General features: G+C 40.7%; 4 protein-coding genes across 6 annotated transcripts in view; 2 read left to right on the top strand and 2 right to left on the bottom strand.

Moving 5' to 3' along the window:
* Positions 1 to 3,240: 3,240 nt before the first annotated feature.
* On the bottom strand, positions 3,241 to 6,466 carry LOC109484080 (gamma-secretase subunit PEN-2-like). Its single transcript, XM_019787291.1, has 4 exons — positions 6,387 to 6,466; positions 5,219 to 5,306; positions 4,413 to 4,517; positions 3,241 to 3,900 (listed from the first exon to the last, which is right to left on the bottom strand). The coding sequence occupies exons 2-4, from the start codon at positions 5,277 to 5,279 to the stop codon at positions 3,761 to 3,763; spliced, it is 306 nt and encodes a 101-aa protein (XP_019642850.1). The 5' UTR covers positions 5,280 to 5,306; positions 6,387 to 6,466; the 3' UTR covers positions 3,241 to 3,760.
* A 180-nt stretch (positions 6,467 to 6,646) lies between these two features.
* Positions 6,647 to 12,095, top strand: LOC109484044 (splicing factor U2AF 35 kDa subunit-like). 2 transcript variants are annotated; one of them, XM_019787230.1, is made up of 9 exons: positions 6,647 to 6,764; positions 8,000 to 8,087; positions 8,318 to 8,384; positions 8,574 to 8,626; positions 9,388 to 9,486; positions 10,626 to 10,759; positions 11,111 to 11,209; positions 11,721 to 11,959; positions 12,006 to 12,046. In XM_019787230.1, the coding sequence occupies exons 1-8, from the start codon at positions 6,721 to 6,723 to the stop codon at positions 11,908 to 11,910; spliced, it is 774 nt and encodes a 257-aa protein (XP_019642789.1). In that variant the 5' UTR covers positions 6,647 to 6,720; the 3' UTR covers positions 11,911 to 11,959; positions 12,006 to 12,046. The 2 variants fall into 2 exon arrangements, with proteins under 2 accessions (XP_019642789.1, XP_019642788.1); XM_019787229.1 differs by having other exon boundaries at positions 11,721 to 12,095.
* A 2,502-nt stretch (positions 12,096 to 14,597) lies between these two features.
* Positions 14,598 to 19,012, bottom strand: LOC109484046 (male-enhanced antigen 1-like). Its single transcript, XM_019787231.1, has 5 exons — positions 18,931 to 19,012; positions 17,872 to 17,984; positions 17,225 to 17,411; positions 16,649 to 16,745; positions 14,598 to 15,208 (listed from the first exon to the last, which is right to left on the bottom strand). Exons 2-5 carry the CDS (start codon positions 17,964 to 17,966, stop codon positions 15,009 to 15,011), a joined length of 579 nt encoding a protein of 192 aa, XP_019642790.1. The 5' UTR covers positions 17,967 to 17,984; positions 18,931 to 19,012; the 3' UTR covers positions 14,598 to 15,008.
* Positions 19,013 to 19,263: 251 nt separating this feature from the next.
* Positions 19,264 to 19,644, top strand: part of LOC109484043 (eukaryotic translation initiation factor 3 subunit F-like) — a 5,999-nt gene continuing 5,618 nt past the window's right edge. The window contains exon 1 of one of the 2 annotated variants that reach the window (XM_019787227.1): positions 19,264 to 19,423. In XM_019787227.1, the coding sequence (XP_019642786.1) occupies positions 19,306 to 19,423 (118 nt within the window). In that variant the 5' untranslated portion in view covers positions 19,264 to 19,305. The remainder of the gene's footprint in view (positions 19,424 to 19,644) is intronic. The other variant, XM_019787228.1, reaches the window with a different exon arrangement.

Here is a 19,644-nt window from a genome sequence, read left to right as displayed (position 1 = left end):
ATGAGCTCCGCCAAGAAAAGGATTGGGCTGATGTTGGACGATGTCCTCCGCAGACATAACGAGAAACACGCGGGAAAACCACTGATGATGCAGGCTAACAGAAGGGTATGATAGGACACAGTTTGGAGCAGAAGTATTTGACTCTATAAGGCCACACCAATTTAATTTCTTGGTTAACGGATTTTGCTAGAAAAATAATGGAGCGGGCGGGCGAAAAAATGAAAAAAAAAAAACAGGCCTGGGCATCCTATTATGGCCCAAAATGGTACGATAGGAGCCATGAAGTCAACACACCAGGCTGGTTCAAAATTTAAACAATGAATTTTGAACTTTTAATAATACCATTGCATTGAAAGATGGAATAACTGTAACAACTAGGATGAAAAGGACTGTTTTCAACTGTTCAGGGCAAAATATGACCATTTTGATTCTGAATTTTTATTTTTATTTGCAAATCAGAAAAAAATGAAGCGGGCGAATCCGTTAACCAAGAAATTCAATTGGTGTGGCCTAACTGATAATGCAGGTAAACAGAAGGGTATAAGACACAACTGGAACTGTTTGGAGCATTAGTACTTGATGTTACTTGATGATTTTCTGATCAAGCTCATATACATTGTATGTGTAATGTCCATTACATTTATCAATTTGATGATGCAGGCAACAGAAGGGTATAGGTCACAACTGGAACAGTTTGGTGTAGTAGTATTTGTGAGTTAATTCTTTCCTGATGATTTTCAGATCAAACTCATATACAAGTACAATGTATATTACATTTTTAGTTTGACTCCGTAATTATACAGCATTGCAAGATGAGCCATAGATCTAGTATGTTTCAAAAGTTACGTATATTGCAAAAGGGCTCATGTTTCACATGTTACCAATTGCATTGAGTACAAATGCCCTTGCATCATTTTAAGTATGGTACATTACTACATTGTTACAGAACAAATATATATGTTATGGTGATTTGTAATAATACATGCTCAGTGAGGTATGTACAAGGTTGTAACATACTGTACCTATCTTTCTCAACAGCAAAATATTTCATATTGTACAGACATATATAGAGACCTGATGAGTTTTTACAAGTATCTCAGAATGATGATCAGTTGCCATCCATGTGATTTTAGCCAGTTTGCTGACTGCTTTTGTTTCAATTCATTTCTGTTTGTGATATTCTAGGTTGTCATTCAGTTTGTTTCTGTTGACCCTGATATTGGCATAAAAGCTGCTATGCAAATAATAGTTCAGAATAGTTTTATCTTATCTGATGATTAGTGAAGAGTGCCAGAGTATGGTTTGATAATCAGAAGAACCGGTAGATGCCGGAAAATTGAGGTATGATATCTTCAACGCTATTCCTATATAGTATGATCCAGACAGAGCTGCGGTAGGTCTATTGAATTGAATATTAAATGACGAGGACAATGTTTACAGCTACAAAGGAAACTGCTTCTATATTGTACATGAACATGGAAATAGTAAATTACATGTACCCGGAACTTGCTTTTCTATTCATTGGCACCAAATGTTATCAGGCTATTTGATAGTGATATCCATTATAATAGTGAGGAATATAAACAGATGTGCCACTTCATGTAACAAGCTACATGATTGGAAAAGGGAAAAAAACAACAAATTATCTCAATAAATTGCAATATTGCTCTATTTGGCTGTACTGGGTATCTGTTATGCTCTGGTGCTTCTTTATCAATGTGAGTGGGATGAAAAGGTACATGGAACTGAATGTCTTATATCTCAGCGTGCAAAATACCTGGTTGCCCCGGGCAACCAAATTTTACATGGGGCAACCTATGTGTGCTACCTGAATTTTAAGAATGCCCCCCCCCTAAAATCATGCCCACTTGGCTTGCACCACTGTATCCGGCAGATGCTTTTTAATTTTAGGTATTAATGGCTATTACTAGTATCATTTAACTAAAGACTGTTAGAAATATTGTCAAAGGCTTATGTAGCATTACTTAATTTGAGGAAAGTAGTAACTTATAGGTAGGGCAACCTAAAATTCTGATGGGCAACCTAATTTTTGCCGTAGGTTGGTTCAAAAAAGTATTTTGTACACTGTATCTATGATGACATTGTAATGGACAAATCTAAAGTGGAAATGAAGGAGATGAAATGTCTGCATGCACAGCACACTTGTCTGAAAGGAAACTAGAATTCCCAATGGATTCCACAGATTTTCAAATATAACAGGAACCTTGAAAAACCATTGTACATGTTTAACCAACCCTAAGGCCACACCAATTTAATTTCTTGGTTAACGGATTCGCCTGCTTCATTTTTTCTGATTTGCAAATAAAAATAAAAATTTAGAATCAACTGTAAAATGCTGATATTTTACCCTGAACAGTTGAAAACAGTCCTTTTCATCCTAGTTGTTACAGTTATTCCATCTTTCAATGCAGTGGTATCATTAAAAGTTCAAAATTCATTGTTTAAATTTTCATCCACCCTGGTGTGTTGACTTCATGGCTCCTATTGTACCATTTTGGGCCATAATAGGATGACTAGGACTGTTTTTATTTTCTTCTTTTTTTCGCCCGCCCGCTCCATTATTTTTCTTGAAAAATACGTTAACCAAGAAATTAAATTGGTGTGGCCTAATAGCCCCATGCGTTACCCTGAATTCTTCCTGGTACAGTAGACTGAAATGGACACCCCACAGCTGCTGTCAGGCCAGGCCTACTACGGTGGGAACCTGGCAGGCTAGGGAAGTTTCCATATAAGGTAGCTCTCAAGCTGAACACATTAAAGACAGTTCAATGGGCCTATCACATTATTACGTCACAGTTTGTTTACCGCAATGAATGCCGGTCAATAGACGTTTATATTGTATAGGGGTGCGTAGCGCGGTGTGTGTTTGTGTAGCGTTAGACTTAATATAAGGCCTTTATACAGTACTACTTTTGTCTAATTAATGTCACAACTAAATCACCCGTGCGGCATGTAATGCTGTGTCAACAAAACTAGACGCAGCAAAAATCAAACATACCTGACTTTGAAAACTTTGAAATGATCTTTATTCTCTAACTGACCGTTCTAGAATGTTCTTTAGAACAGGTAAACAAACTGTGACGTAATAATGTGATAGGTCCATTCCAATTACAAAACTGCAAATCTTTATAATGTTCATACTCGGGGACTATCAAAGTGGGAATCTCCAGTTCTCAACACATTCAGGGCAAGAAAGGTGAACAGAAAATAAATCATTACAGTATCTTGTTTTTTTTTAATGAGAAAAGATGTTGCACACTTATATTATATACAACTTCCTTGCTGACGGAATATCCCAATAGAAATTATTCTACGGTGGGAATATCGTTAAAGTCAGAAAACAAAACATGTCGTTTGCTGCACATTTAACTACTACTACTACTACTATCTGTGGTTTGTGAGGTTTAATACACATGTAATGTTACCCTATTCTTGCACTTGTATATGGTATGACTTTATCAATTAAATAATCCCTAACTCTATTTATCAATAAATTTTTTGTAATACAATGATTCATTCTATATCATCATCATAGTTGTAAAAGTTGAGACCAAAATATAATACATTAAATTTTGTATAATGTACCGGGGTATAACTTACACTCGTGGAAATCTTGAGATCTTAGTACACTTTTTTACAGTGAGCAACATAAACTAAAATAAAGTGGTACTAAATGAATCAAATCCATTTCGTAGCCAAACTGCAGATAAAAAGATATTTGGCAGCCATGATGTGTTGCCTAGGCGATGCCCTTGGGGATGATGAAGGACATCCTGTCTGCTGTTTCTCCCCACTCGGCCCGGTACAGCTGAAATATCGTCATCCATGTCACCAGCACAGCTGTCCACAGGACACAGCCAACCAGCGACTTCATGATATCTGTTTACAGCAAAAAAAACAAACAAACAAACAAAAAAACAGTTGTTTTATTTTTCAGAGACAAGACTGCCTTTTTAACCAATATTCTGGAACAAACCAAGGAGGTGTTAGAGAAAGGTGGAAAACAGAAACAGCAACTGCCAAGCACTTGCATGTTCTGAAATGCATGGAAGGAAATTAAGAGTTATTTCACAATGATAATTCATGATGTACATTTTCGTGTTTTTGTGGGTCCTTGTGGGCACAAACACTTGGAAGTGACACTTCTTCAGTAGATTGTTGATATTGTAAATATACATATATATATATACATATATGTAGTTTATATATATGTACATGTAGTTTATGAGGGGTATGTCATACATTCCCTTTCGTATTTGGTTCTGCTGTATAGCGAACTAAAATCCCTCGCGAACTCTCTATTTGCTCCGCTGCGCGAAATTTAGTGCTCACGAACATAAATGCATTTACAGTACTTTCTGGACAATGTGGACATAAAGAGTATTACTTACATGACTTGATCTCTTGCTGCTGTTCAAAAGGTGGCCGAATGAAGGCCTGTTTGAAGAACCAGACAACGTTGACCAACCAGAGGAAAGGGAGGGCAAAGAAACCACCTGCAAAATAGGGGGAGTTTCATTATATATGGAGTACATGTTTTGAAATAGGTGACTTTATTTTCATTTGGTACCCTTAAACAACAACTTTTCATTATTGCTACATTTCAAAGGTAAAATTTTGCAAGGACATCATCACATATAACCATCTAAAAATTTTCCTAAAATGTATAACCTATCAATATGTCTTTGAATAAGTCCCAATCAGTGGCAAGTGATAGCCTACATCGAGCAAAAAAGGCCTGTTGTGGTCAGTCTCCCAGTTATACATACATTTGTAGAAGCACGTCGGCAGAACGTACTGCGCCTGCGCAGAACCCTGTATTTTCACGGTTTTTGGTCACTTTTTGGTCAACGTTGGATTAGGATTTTTTCTGTTGCAGAGGATATTTTTTCCGACATAACATTTGGAAACTACAGACAAGATGTTTTCCTTAAATGCGCGAATACAACCTTATATGAGACGTTCTGCCAAAGTGCTATGCACAATACATTATGGGTTTCGCGCAGGTGTAGTGCGTTCTGCCGACGTGCTATTTGTAGAGGCCATGTATTCTGGGTTATTGGTAAGGCTTGTAGCCCCCTCCCTTCGCTTTGGACATGACACATGCACTTTATTCACGTCAGGGACATTTCTATTAATACACATGTATAATATATGATGTCCTTTGTCATGTGAATGACAAATAAAGTTACAATACCATAATAGTATTTCCTGCAGAGTTCCAGTTTGTCCTCATCCTTAACTCTGTTTAGGTTCATGATGATCTAGACTCTGTCAACAACAACCTGAAACATAACAAACATACAGGAAAATGGAAATTCAATATGAATGTGAAAATGGTCGGCAAAACTACTACTAAAGTAGTATATTGATACATAAATGTCATAATATTACTAGTAACCATGGTATAACGCACTGTCTTGATGTTAATGATTAGCTTATAAATCGAGAAAGAGAAGTTTTATGTCGATGAAAACTATTGAGAAGTGGAACATAACTTTTCAAAATATCAAACATTTTATGAGGTCAAGTATACATACAGTAAATTCTGTAGTGTTGAAGTTTAGCTTTCATGAAGAGGCTTGTTAAATAGGAATATCATATAAATTTTAACACCTAGCTTCATTAAAGACATCCACTGCGATTTAAGGGAAGCAAAACTGGAAATATTCTGAACAGGGCAATCTTGTGATATTGACACATACTGCTTCACATTATTTAAATCAGCATTTCATACTTTGGGTATTTAAAACTGCAAAAACAAGCCCAATACGAGTCTTTTATTTTCTGGGCGGTACCCTAAAAATCACCCCGGGGCAATTTTTCATCAGAATTATGGGAATTTTGATATATATATACATAATGTATATTGACCCTCAAAAATTATTTGGGATAGTGTGGTTTCAACTCACTATGTATATAAATGACTAGAATATTGGCTTTGAAAAATGAGGTTTCCAGGCCCTAAAAACTGCACTGGAAGCCTTTAACAAAGATCCAGAACTGACGCTACAGCACACTTTGGATGCAGGTCCTATGAGTATTGCCTATCAAAAACTATAATACACGGAATGTTTGAAAACACCAAAATTATGCAGAGATATTTATATTAAAAATTTATATTAAAGATAGTTGTGGCTATAATTTATATAAAGGAAGCGCTAGCCGACTTGACGAGACCGGACGTAAATTATTTTTGCACCATTTGTAGCAGGTTCAGAACCCTTTCAAGGTCCCAGACGGCAGCTTTTGAACAAAAGATCAGGCTTAGCCTTGTCTCTAACAACTAAAGAAACGGGAAGCAGTAACATCCTAATGTAAAGATGGTTACACACGGCAAAAAAAGGAGGAAATTTTGTGCCTACCAAAAATTGTGTTCCGCACGGCTTTGTGTACATACGCACTTCCGGTGGCGGGTCAGACCCCAGTTTTGCGTACGTCATTTCTACTCTCCAAGCAGAGGTTTGGGTTTTGGGTTATTTTTGGCGTGTTTCTAGACTTTTTTCTTATTGGGGTTTCTTTTTTGCACGGGTGAAAGGAAAATTCCAGTGCAAAAAAAGAAACCCCGATAAAAAAAGTCTAAAAACACGCCAAAAATGGATAACCCAAAACCCAAACCTCTGCTTGGAGAGTACGTCATTTCTGTGTGCACAGGAAGCGGTGACGTCTGCATCACGTGACCGGCGGAGAGGAGGGAACATGGCGGAGTATCTGGCGTCCATTTTCGGCACGGAGAAAGACAAGTGAGTTTTACACCGCCGTGGCTGCGGGAAAATGCGATTAGATACGATGTAAAACGTGTGCACGAAAGGAAAGGGTTGGATCAAACGTTAGGCTGTAGAGGCTGAGTTTAGCGGTCGTGGTGGCTTTTTCCTGAGCTGAGTTTTGATGCATGCTTCTAAGTTCTAGTGTCTCATGCTGCCGAGCTTTGTTGTATGGAGTCTACGGACAAATAATAGTTATTTATTTTCCATCGACAGCCATAATTTGGGGTTCTGGTAGTGTAGTAGTGGCTTCGAGCAAAACTTTCGCAAGAACGCAATGATTTCTTCTTTAAGATCAGTAACAGCTATTCAATTCACTATGTGATTGCATTTGTACTGAATTGTAGCCATAATAATTATTTGCCCTCCCACCATCAACTCAAAAATATTATGGTCTGTTGGGATCTACACGTGCCTATAAAATAATCTCCAAGCAGATCCTAGGGTGGCGGCAAAAGACAGTATCAAATTGGTCAGGCAGTGTGCAGTCGCCAGAGGGTGGCATATTGAACCCCTCTCTGGCGAATGGATACTGCCCGGCCAATTTGATACTGTCTTTTGAGGGCCTGCAAGGGGGGGTCACGACAACGCTTTACGCTGATGTCGGAAACCTCTCGATTATGCTTTACGATAAATTGCAAGTGGCTACAACCCATTATGTAGAATTAAAACACCGAATACGCTCTACGCAAAAATATTAGAGTGCTCTACGGAAAACGGCTTGCGGCCCCCTCTTTTGCCACCACCCTAGGATCTGCTTGGACTGGAGATTAATAAAATAATGCTCAGGCCGGACCAATTTAATGTCTTGGTTAACGGATTTTTCTAGAAAAATAATGGAGCGGGAGGGCGAAAAAACAACAAAAAAAAAACAGGCCTGGGCATCCTTTTATGGCCCAAAATGGTACGATAGGAGCCATGAAGTCAACACACCAGGCTGGTTCAAAATTTAAACAATGAATTTTGAACTTTTAATGATACCATTGCATTGAAAGATGGAATAACTGTAACAACTAGGATGAAAAGGACTGTTTTCAACTGTTCAGGGCAAAATATGAGCATCTTGCAGTTGATTCTGAATTTATATTTTTATTTGCAAATCAGAAAAAAATGAAGCGGGCGAATCCATTAACCAAGAAATTGAATTGGTGTGGCCTCATATATATATATATATATATATCACCTGAACATAATTTCTGGCCTGTCTGCTCCAGGGTTAACTGCTCCTTCTACTTCAAGATCGGAGCTTGTCGCCATGGAGACCGGTGTTCTCGACTCCACAACAAGCCAACGTTCAGCCAGGTATTTGAACAGATTGTAAACAAATTATTATTTACCAAATACTGCAAAATTATCCTGGACTACAATAGTTTTCATATATAAACATATGCTACTAGCATGATAGTAATTGTACAGTCCTTACAGTATCACTGTATCAGTGTACTTGTTGAATGATTTGATTTTACTTACCATGTTACTGGCGTAACATGAAATAAATAAGTAAATGTTTCTCCCTTTTCATCTTCTAACAGACCATCTTGATGCCAAACCTGTATCGCAACCCTCAGAACAGTGCACAGACAGCAGATGGGTCACACTGTGAGTATACATTTTTGTACTATCTGTTACCATCAATAACATGTAATCAGTAACAGCATGTACATTTTATAGATTACATCACTCTCACTGAAAGTATTACAAAGTGATACAAACTGCAATATACATGTAGTGTTGATAATACAAATAATCTATGTCAAAATTGCTTACTATGTCTTTTTTTGTGTACAGTGAGCAACATCAGTGATGTGGAGATGCAGGAGCATTATGACAACTTCTTTGAGGTCAGTACAACTACAAGTATTGTCGACTTTTGTCGTATGTACATTCATTATGATTATCAATCCATTCATGCAGACAGCAGACAGATTTGCAGGTGTTTTTTTTGCCTGATGAAGATGACAGATGGTCATCGGCTCTTGTTAAACGAGTGATTGTGAATGAAGAACGTAGCTAACATGAGGGCCTGCAAGGGGGGGTCCCAACAACGCTCTACGCCGAATTCGGAAAGCTCTCGATTACGCTTTACGATAAATTCCAAATGGCTACAACGCATTACGTAGAATTAAAACGCCAAATACGCTCTACGCAAAAATATTAGAGCGGTCCGTCTACGCTCTACGTAGAACCTAAGAAACTCTAACAAAATGACACTGGCGCCTTGCCGCACTGCTCGATTTCAAAACAGCCCTGTACCATCTCTACTGAGTCTGCTTAACACGAACAAATAATTCGTTGTAAATGAACCACACTCAGATGTTTTGTCATTGTAATATTTTATTTTAATCAATATTTTAATACTTTGTAATATTTTATGCTATTCGTCATATTGAGTTGTGTCCTATGTAAGTGAAACGTACTTTCATGTACTATGTAAGTGAAATGTATTTCAGCCTGATGGCTGCAAAGTTTTACCTAATAAACCAGTCATTCATTCATTCATTCATTCATTCATTCATTCATAGAATTAAAACGGCCGATTACGCTCTACGGAGAAGGGCTTGCGGGCCCCCTAACATGTGCCCCTCTGTTGTCCGGTTTTCAGGAGGTGTTTACAGAACTGGAGGAGAAGTATGGAGAGATTGAAGAGATGAATGTCTGTGATAACCTGGGAGACCATCTGGTGGGGAACGTTTATGTCAAGGTGAGAGTCCAGCAGGATCTACTAATGGGTTTTTATGTTGTTTATAACAAAGGCAGTCACCAGTAGTGCTGCATACCTAAACCCAATTTTAGGTTCAGGTCTTGATTCAAGTCCAGAGGTTTAGGTTCAGTTCCGGACTTGTAAGTCCGGACCTAAACCCATGGCATATACAAAATTACATGTTGGCAACCTTGCAATGTTGTCTGGGTGAAACTTTGGCCACATAACATGGAGGCCAGTACTTGACGATGCCTGATGGCAATGTTTTATTCGTTTTGCAGCAAAGATTTTGCAATCTGCGGAAGGTTTTAGGTGGTTTGGAAAGAAAAGGGGTATGTGAAATGGTCTTTTATGGTAATAAGTCCGGACTCGGTTCTTGACTTTTTAGGTTTTTTTGGACTTGAACCTAAACATTCTTACAAGTCCGGATCCAAGTCCAGTGAACCGGTATGCATCACTAGTCACCAGTCGGCTAGTCTTCACACCACATTTCCAGATGACTGTCCAACATGTCCACACTGGCAAAGCCACGGTAGCATGCGTAATCTAGTGGTTAGCAACACTGCCCTTTGACTAAGAGGTTGGGAGTTTGAATCCTGGCTGTTGTCACTTGCCTTACATGCACGCTACTGGAAAGGGTTGCAGTCCTTAGGACGGTACATTAAACCTTGGTCCACTGTTCACTGTGCTTGTTGAAAAAGGGCTAGGGAAATTTCCCTGGTGCAATGAACCTGTAAATACTGTACATAGCGTCTGTCTTGTCTGTTACGGCCAGTGGGAGAATAGCACTTCAGTGAACTGGTTTTCCAGACTCTTTGATACAGAAGTTAACAAACGCTGGTGATGACTTGAATCTGCAGTGGATGCCTTGTCTTGTCAGTAAAGTATGTCCTGGACTACTGTCCAGTTCTGATCCATGCTGTTACACTACTCAGTATTTTATTACGCCCTCACCCTTTCGCTATGAGGAGGATGCAGAAAAGGCTGTGAAAAAAAAAAATTCAACCCCTGTGGTCCATGTAGATATAATTGTTACATGTGCTATACATGTTTTCACATGATAAAATAAAGTAGTACATATGTATGAAGTATCCAGTCTTTGTTGGTACACTACTCAGTATTTTATTACGCCCTCACAGTTTCGCTATGAGGAGGATGCAGAAAAGGCTGTGAAGGATCTGAACAACCGCTGGTTCAACGGACAGCCGATCCACGCAGAGCTGTCTCCCGTCACCGACTTCAGGGAAGCCTGCTGTCGGCAGTACGAGATGGGGTCAGTAGAGATTTATGTCTTCGTCGGTTAGGCCACACCAAGTAAATTTTATGGATGACGTCCGCGCGCGCATTGATTTTGGCCTGTTCCTAGAAAAAACCCTTTTACCTCCCCAACCCAAGTCAGGTACCCATTTTACACCTGGGTGGAGTGAGGAAAGTCGTGTAAAGTGCCTTTCTCAAGCTTGCAATGTCTTGCCTGGATGCCAGGAATACCCCTAACTGCTCTCGTTTCTGCTATTTCAGCCTTTTTAACCTTTTTTAGTAGGAGTTTGGAATAAGAGCTTTAGTGATTGCCTTTGTCAGTTGATTGGAAGTTGAAACGTTTTGTCTTTTATGTTTTTCTCTCCAGAGAATGCACTCGTGGAGGATTTTGCAACTTCATGCATTTGAAGCCGATCTCGCGAGAGCTGAGGAGAGAGCTGTACGGCCGCCGCCGCCGCAGACGGAGGTTTGTGGAGTTGTGAATAAATAATGTGTTCATTTCCAAAAACTGTTTCATCAAGTTGGTAAAGCATAGCATATAGGGTTTTTCTTCTACACAATCAGAAACATAAGTAAGGTTAGAGACAATGCTGGTTGTAAAGGAAGAAAAACATATATCCAATAATGTGTTCAAGCTTGCATGGTAAAAGCTACCACCACTGGTGACTAGTGTGGTTGAGGCATGATTTTATACTTTCGAATGTTAGTTGAATTATCCCAATGAAGGTTAGACATCCAGCTGAGATACACAGGGGAATTGTCACTCAAGCAACTGGATAGATTTTGAATACTGTCGTCTCAAGTAGCATCCATTACTTCTGCTAAGCAACTGTGGATGACACAAGGAAATCAAGCATTTCATATTTGTAGTGATTCCCCAAATGGAAACTGTAGTTTTTAGTATTCTATGAAGCATTGCTCCATCCAATCTGAGTGATTCAGTCATGTGCTGATGACACTTTCCCATGTTCTGCCAGGTCTCGGTCCAGGGATCGTTCTCGGTCCCCACCAACCAGAGGCTCCCGCAGGTCAAGGTCACACGAGCGTGGCGGCGGGTCGCGGAGGTCAAGGTCGCGCGAGCGGGGCGGGAGGGGCAAGGCCGGCGGCGGCGGGGGATCCCGGTCACGGTCCAGATCCCGGTCCAGGGAGAGATCTGGGCGGTTTTAACGGACAGGGACGGAGCTTCTGCTGTCTTTACATGTCAAGTTTCTAACATACAGGGGTGCTAACTGCAACAGGGGAGACAGACGCTAGATACCAGTCAGTGTACAAAATACTTTTTGAACCAGGTTGCCCAGTGGGCAACCTACGGCAAGAATTAGGTTACCCATCAGAATTTTAGGTTGCCCCACCTATAAGTTACTACTTTCCTCAAATTAAGTAATGTTACATACATATGCCTTTGACAATATTTCTAACAGCCTTTAGTTAACTGATACTAGTAATAGCCTAAAATTAAAAGGCATCTGCCGGATAGTGGTGCAAGCCAAGTGGGCATGATTTTTTTGGGGGGGGGGGATTCTTAAAATTCAGGTAGCACACTGTGCTTCCTAGGTTCAAAAATAAGTTGCCCGGGGCAACTGGGCGTTGCCCGGGGCAACTGGGCAACCAGGTATTTTGCACGCTTAACATACAGGGGTGCTGACTGCAACAGGGGGGAGACAGACACTAGTAGGAGGGACTCACAGGTTTGCCATCAGTTGTATGGGAAGGATCCTGATTTCCAAAAAGCATGTGATCTTCTTACTCTTACTTTCTTTACTGCAGACTAGGAAAATGATACCTTCATAAAGTATGTTAAGTATGGTAGGAAGCTTTGTAAAACACACAAACAAAAAAACAGTTCTGGTAATATACTCTACTAGTCAATGGTTGTATGCGAAGGTTAAAATTGACATTTGGTTCTCTTCCACGTGCTTAGTGTTGATGGACGTAAACACATTTATTTCAAAGGCACTTCTTCATTCCAGGTGTTTGTTTGTTGGAGTGTATGAAGTGTGGCAGCTGGTGGTGGTTTGTACGTAAGGAAGTACACTGAAAACTTGGTCGTCCACATCTTAAGAACAAGTTAACACCTGTTCATTCACCGTATCCTGACACTCATGTTTTCACTTTTTTACTGATCGAGGTACAATGTATAATTACGAAACAGAAGATACCTCCGTTGAATACCAAAAGTGTTTTGTAGACAGGATCTTCTGTGTGCACAGCAAAGCCTACAGGACTTTGTATCCCTTGCGAGTTTCATAGGGAGTTTTGTAGAATGTAGGACCAAGAAAATGGTCAAGTACAAAAGTAGGTAACGGTACATGTATACTGGTAAGGATTAGTTTTGATTTCTGTGTGAAGTTTTGAAAACACATGTTTCAGGATCATTATTTGACTAACCTGCATACACACATGCTTAGCAAACCTGTTATGGACCAATGTAAGTTAACGTGTATCAACTGAATTGCAACATTTGTGATTTTACAACCATTAAAGTGCTTGGCAAAATATACTTGGCTGTTGAGAAAAACTTGCTTTGTGTTTTATTTCTAATATGCTTGACTTGAATTTCTTTCTTGTGTCTCAAAATGGTCACACAACTACCAAGTTCACCAACACAAATTTCTGTTCCATATTCAACACCTTTTCTCATATAATAAACAAACATTACATCTTTTATCTGAATTATCTATTTTAGTAGACAACACATTGAAGGAACTAGAAGTAACAGACTACCGGGTATTTACATTTAATTTTTCTAAGGCCACACCAATTTAATTTCTTGGTTAACGGATTCGCCCCCTTCATTTTTTTCTGATTTACGAATAAAAATAAAAATTCAGAATCAACTGCAAAATGCTCATATTTTGCCCTGAACAGTTGAAAACAGTCCTTTTCATCCAGCTGTTACAGTCATTCCATCTTTCAATGCAATGGCATCATTAACAGTTCAAAATTCATTGTTTAAATTTTGAACCAGCCTGGTGTGTTGACTTCATGGCTCCTATCGTACCAATTTGGGCCATAATAGGATGCCTAGGCCTGTTTTTATTTTAATTTTTTTTTCGCCCGCCCGCTCCATTATTTTTCTAGAAAAATCCGTTAACCAAGAAATTAAATTGGTGTGGCCTAAGGTTAAAATCAGGAAATGAAGAGAAACACTACAGCTGTTGAGCATATTTCAATTTCTATCACACTATACATCAGTTGTTCTGAAAGTGCCCTTCATATAAATCTCCTAGGATTCCCCTTAAGACACCACTTGCCAGTAACATTTTCATTTTTTGGAATGATTTTCAGTCTCCACTAAGGAAAAGCACATAATCCATGTCTGCTAGAAATACCTACTTCTACAAGTTAGACATAAAGAAAATTTGACAGATACATGTACATGTATATACTACAACAGTAATTGGCTTTTTTTTTACATATACATTTTCCAGAGGACTGAGGATGCATTAAATATACCCAATTTTTTGCTGTTAACATGTTTTCTGCAAAGGTCTGGATCTATTTATGTGTGCCCCCAAATCTATACATATATAGCTGCAATGTATTATAATAATATACATGTACAGGTATGAGCAGTCTCATCATGTTTCGATGCCATATTGCCCCTTACATCAGATATAGCAAGCATGTCGGCAGAACGTACTGCACCTGCGCAAAACCTGTTATGTATTATGCACAGCACTTCAGCAGGACGTCTCTAATAAGGACATATTTGTGCACATAAGGTTAACATCCCGTCTGTAGTTTCCAAATGTTGTGTGGGAAAAGATGTCGTCTGCAACAGGCAAAATTCTGATGCAACGTTGACCAAACATGCAACCAAAACCGTAAAAAATCAGGGTTTCACGCAGGCGCAGTACGTTCTGCCGACGTGCTTGCGATGGCCAGGTAGCCTGGGTGCCATCCTACTTGTATGCTGGGGCTCCCATACTCGCTCCCTATTTTTCAGGGACCAAGTATATGGGAGCTCTGGAGATACAAATAGGATGGCACCCAGGCTAATTCCCAGGATCTATTCATGTGTTCCAAATGCCCTGGGTGTCTCCCATACTTACAACTATCATAGCAATATACATGTAAATATAATAGGGATTTGAATGCCATACTGCCTTTAAGTTTAACATCATATATTGCATCTATGTACCATCTGTTGGCTGGTTATTTCTATGACTGGAGCCCTCTGCCTGTGCAGTATTACCACTACTCTCTGAGGGTTTCCCGATGTGAGACAGGATGGCAGCCTTCTGCTGGTCCTCCTCATGGCACTATGTACCATCTGGCTGGTTATTTCTATGACTGGAGCCCTCTGCCTGTGCAGTATTAACGGCACTCTCTGAGGGTTTCCCGATGTGAGACAGGACGGCAGCCTTCCACTGGTCCTCCGGTAACTCCTCTGCCCATCGAGGGATGGCGGAGGACGGCAGCTGGAAACCTGCCATCACGGACTTCACCAGCTCTGCATGCTCTACAGGGGGAAGGATCATCGTAATGATATAGATACCAGTTCTTGTTAGTTTGACAGATAAGTTATCATGTAAGTTCATCTGTATCTTGAAAGTTCATCTGTGTTGGTAGAAGTCATTATGAAGTAAGTTTAAACTGTAATTTCCAACACAACAAAAATTGGACTCACCCAAAGTAAAAATCTTGGACACAGAACCGGACTTTTTTGCACGAGGGATTAAAGAGGCCATCTACATCAGGGCTTTACAGCCATCCCTCAACAGAGACGGGGGGCGCCACAGACTTTCTGCAACCTATGATCCACTGCTCACGGAGTCACGTGTGTTATCTGCGTGACGTCACGGAAGCAGTGGATTGCTCATTCCTTGAAAAAGACTGGAGTTGTACAGTCGAAAATTTGGGTGAGTCCAATTTTTGTTGTGTTGGAAATTACAGTTTAAACTTACTTCATAATAAGTTCATCTGTGTTGGTAACAGAGGAAAGGATTGTACTGAACTTGCGAGTTTACGTTCGGAAGTGATTGGTCATTAATCATCCTGACAAAGCCGACAGTGGTCATGGAAAATTTGATCTCTGTGTAACCCTTGTGCTGGAATACAATTCAACATTTTACTATGATTACTACCAAGTTAGTAGTACCAACACAGATGAACTTTCATGATAATTGTAATGAGCTTTGGGATTTGGTCAGCTAGAGAGTACAGTTTGCCAGCAGACCAACTCCCCCTGCATGTTCTACAGAGTCAAGGAGGACACATCGTAATGAGCTTTGGATTTGGCTGGCCAGTGAAGCTGTAGAGACTAACCTGCAGGGGTATTGACATTTGCTGTACCCAAGAACTACAGGACAGAGGCAAGTCGCGAGCTGCCATCAAGCCCCAGCATCAGTGTGCAAGCATGTCTAACCCTCGGTTATGGGGAGTACAGTTTGCTATAGCGGACCAACTCCCCTGGTGTGTTATCTATTTGGCCAATTTCAACTCTTTCCGGCCAGTTTCCAAAAGCCTGTTGGTAACACTATCTAAGATCTATCAATGATTCATGTAATACTATGGCCACACCAATTTAAATCGTTGTTTCTCGGATTTTTTCAGAAAAAATCAGGAGCGACAAGGCGAAAAAAAAAAGGCCAAGGCACCCCATGATAGCCTGAAATGTTACAATATGAGCCATGAAGTGAACATACCAGGCTGGTTTATAATTAAAACAATAGATTTTGAACTTTTAATGAAACAATGTGTCATTGTTACATTGAAAAACTTAAGAACTTGGAAGAAAAGGACTTTTTTCAACCGTTGGGGCCAAAATATGTCTTTGATTGAGCATTTAGAACCCCAAAAAATTTTTTTTTTTTTGCAAATCAGAAAAAATGGACAGGGCGATCCGAGAAGCAACAAATTAAATTGGTGTGGCCTAAAGGCTAGAGTTTGTATTACTGACCAGGTTGCATGGGCTGCTGACAGGCCGAGTCCTCCTCCTCTGCAGCGATGATGAAGTCATCGTGCTCCACGTGTGGGGCAGCAGGGAGGGGGAAACCCTGAGCAGAGGGAACACAGGAATCAGGCATACCATTTATTTGTATATAAGAAGATTTGTTATTAGAATACAGTGGGTTTTAGATCCAACATTTTGGTGACCGTCTGTCATCTTCTTCACGGCAACAATTTTACTGATTTATACTCCAGAAGGACACTAAAATGATCCAGAGGGTGATGTGGAATACACCGTGCTGTATTTTATTCATATTATACCCACCCGAGAAAACAGACGTACATTTCAATGCAAAATGTTCCAAAATTTGGTATATCTAAACAAAAACTGTAACGGTGTCAATTCCAACATCCAAATTTGGTGTTTGAAGTTTTGAAAGTGGCGCACTTGGTGCACGCAAAACGTTCTATGGAACATTTGCAAGCCCGGGCCTTTTGCAAAAAGAACCCCGGGCCGTTATTGCACGGGCCGGAAGACTTAAAAGGACAACTGTCCTGAAATAATTCCCTTGTCCAATGTACGGACCTGACTGGTGTGTCCTCCTACTCCCAGTAAGATGCCTGCAGCTGTACCCTGGTTGTTGGATTGTTGTGTGGGTTCGGGGTGAGAGCTGGGGACCGCGTCAGGGTCCTGAGGTAACAGCTGGTACCCGGCTGCTGCTGCAGGGTCTGTCTCCTCCTCCTCAGAACCTGCATCACTCCACTCATCATCACTGGGGAGAGGGGCAAATGGAACAAACCATCCGGGATTGTACTTACTAAATTATCCTCTTCATCCCGTGCGAGACAAAAAAATCTGATTCTTGTTTATTATATTTACCTTCTTCTCCATCCAAAAAAATAAGGTCAATGATCTGAACCAGATGTCTGTCACCATGGGAACTGGTGTTGGCTTACATCATGTTGCAATTTTACAGCAGGGGGATTTAGAAGGTCTTATCCAGGTAACATGCATTCTGCTCCAATGACTGTTGGAGACCCCAGATGGAACACTGATTCTGTTCCAATGACTGCTGGTGCCCCCAAAATGGAACATGCGTTCTGTTCCAATGTCAACTGGTGACCCAAAATGGAACATGCGTTCTGTTCCAATGTCAACTGGTGACCCCAAATGGAACACGCTTCCTGTTCCAATGTCAACTGGTGACCCCAAATGGAACATGCGTTCTGTACCTGCTGGCTGGCTGGGGGATCTCCGTCACCATGCTCCTGACCTGGTCATCCGGGCCGTTCTGGGGCCAGTTCATCTTCCCATCATTCAGAGGCATGTCCCTCTGTACGGCAACCTACATCAGCAGAGGGAAAACAGTCATGCCTTCAAATATCAGAGTTATCAACCAAGAATTGAGGTATTCAAAAACTTGTATTTCCCCAGAACTATCGTAGATTGGAACTCGTTGCCACCAAGCACAGTTGGAGCATCATTTAAGCTTTTAAGCATTTAATATTGAAGCTTTAAACAACTCCTGCAATCAAATGTGCAAAGATTGAGTGTAACAAGCTGTTCGGTGTGATATAGCTAGCTGCCGCCGCGCCGCGTGCCTGCGAAGCTGGTGTGTTACGCCAAAGGGTGGTTATACCGGCTATACAGATACAGATACTATCATCACACGACATATTAGAGATATTCCAGTTTGAACAGAAGGGATGACGTAACAACTCATCTTCCCATCATTCAGAGGCATGTCCTCTATATATCAACCTACATCAGAGATGACATAACATCATCATCATCATCTTCATCAATGATACGGGCCAGCCCTGCCGATCAAATAACAACTCATCTTCCTAAACCCATCTTGCTAGTTACTAATGACTAATTTGTGGTGACGAATACTTTTTCCTGTGTATAAACTTAGCCATTCCATAGCTTCCTTGGTTAGCCTGGTATCCAGTCTGATTCGTGGTCGGGGCCGCAAGAGCTCTGGCCCGCCCGCCTCACATCTCACATAAGCTTCCCTGTGTGTATTTCACGAGAGATTCCTACCGGGACTGCCTGTTGCACTGGGCGGGGAAAGCTCTTAGAGGCCCCGAAGACACAACCTGCCTGAACACCCCAATACCCCCAATCACGATCAGACTGGATACCAGGCTATTCCTTGGTTGGTCATAAACAACAACTGGCAGTCAACATCCAACTTCAACCAAAAAGCATGGAAATAAACATTAATTTCCAATGTCTTCAAAATACACCGTCAATGCTGAGCGCTAACGACGACTTTTAAAACCTACCAATCACCAGAAACGCCCTCCACACAGGATATATACAGTAGGTTTCGACTCTTGTTTTTCCAGATCCAGACGACAAACCAGGGGTTAAAGGTCAACAAACTTCCCTTCGCTGGCGGAAAGATCTCACACCGACGTTCGGTATATCAGCGTCTCCAAACGATTTGCTTTTTTTCCGGCGTTTCTGATATTTTATGGGGGAAAACTGAGGCTAAAAAACTACATCGCACGTGTAAAACTTTGGTTAGTGTGCAAATTTGCTCATATTTCTCTGCCATAAGAATTTTATGTAACGCAGAGGTCTCCCTCGAATCGGCGACCAAATCTGCAGCTAGTGTTACTTTGACCTGTCCCTCTTTCCTTTTTTCAGAAAAAAAAATGGATGGCCAGAGCCTGGGATTGCGCGTGCATGTGCACCCTGTCGTGCTGTTCAGTATCGTGGACTCGTACGAACGGAGGAACGAGGACGCCAAAAGGGTGATCGGAACTCTTTTGGGTACGTTAGTTACAGTGTTGTATACCTTCATAATCAGTGGATAGAACCGAACGTATGGTGTGCCATAAAAAATTTTACGCCATGCGGGATTGGGGTGGGGGGCATGTGGAAAAGGGTTTGTATCTATATATTATGGTGGCGAAATGCGCTATTCCAAAAAATAACTGAGAATAGAGGGTGGAAGAGGTTGGATTGGACAGGGGGGTGGGTCACGAAAATCT

Source organism: Branchiostoma belcheri, unplaced genomic scaffold (genome assembly GCF_001625305.1).
Source record: "Branchiostoma belcheri isolate BF01 breed outbred unplaced genomic scaffold, Haploidv18h27 scaffold68, whole genome shotgun sequence".
NCBI classification, from domain to species: domain Eukaryota; kingdom Metazoa; phylum Chordata; class Leptocardii; order Amphioxiformes; family Branchiostomatidae; genus Branchiostoma; species Branchiostoma belcheri.
The sequence above is the reverse complement of the archived record's forward strand: the minus strand, read 5'-3'. Positions and strand labels throughout refer to the sequence as shown.

Bases quoted from the DNA above. Each gene is read 5' to 3' on its own strand.
- LOC109484046 (XM_019787231.1), bottom strand. From the start codon at position 17,966: ATGCCTCTGAATGATGGGAAGATGAACTGGCCCCAGAACGGCCCGGAT. The intron at 17,412-17,871 runs GTACAGAACGCA...CCCTCTCCCCAG, and splicing joins ATCCCCCAGCCAGCCAGCAG to TGATGATGAGTGGAGTGATG. The intron at 16,746-17,224 runs GTCCGTACATTG...CCCTCTGCTCAG, and splicing joins TAGGAGGACACACCAGTCAG to GGTTTCCCCCTCCCTGCTGC.
- LOC109484044 (XM_019787229.1), top strand. From the start codon at position 6,721: ATGGCGGAGTATCTGGCGTCCATTTTCGGCACGGAGAAAGACAA. The intron at 8,088-8,317 runs GTATTTGAACAG...ATCTTCTAACAG, and splicing joins ACAAGCCAACGTTCAGCCAG to ACCATCTTGATGCCAAACCT. The intron at 11,210-11,720 runs GTTTGTGGAGTT...ATGTTCTGCCAG, and splicing joins CGCCGCCGCCGCAGACGGAG to GTCTCGGTCCAGGGATCGTT.
- LOC109484080 (XM_019787291.1), bottom strand. From the start codon at position 5,279: ATGAACCTAAACAGAGTTAAGGATGAGGACAAACTGGAACTCTGCAGG. The intron at 4,518-5,218 runs GTATTGTAACTT...CCTATTTTGCAG, and splicing joins CTGCAGGAAATACTATTATG to GTGGTTTCTTTGCCCTCCCT. The intron at 3,901-4,412 runs GTAAGTAATACT...TGCTGTAAACAG, and splicing joins GCAGCAAGAGATCAAGTCAT to ATATCATGAAGTCGCTGGTT.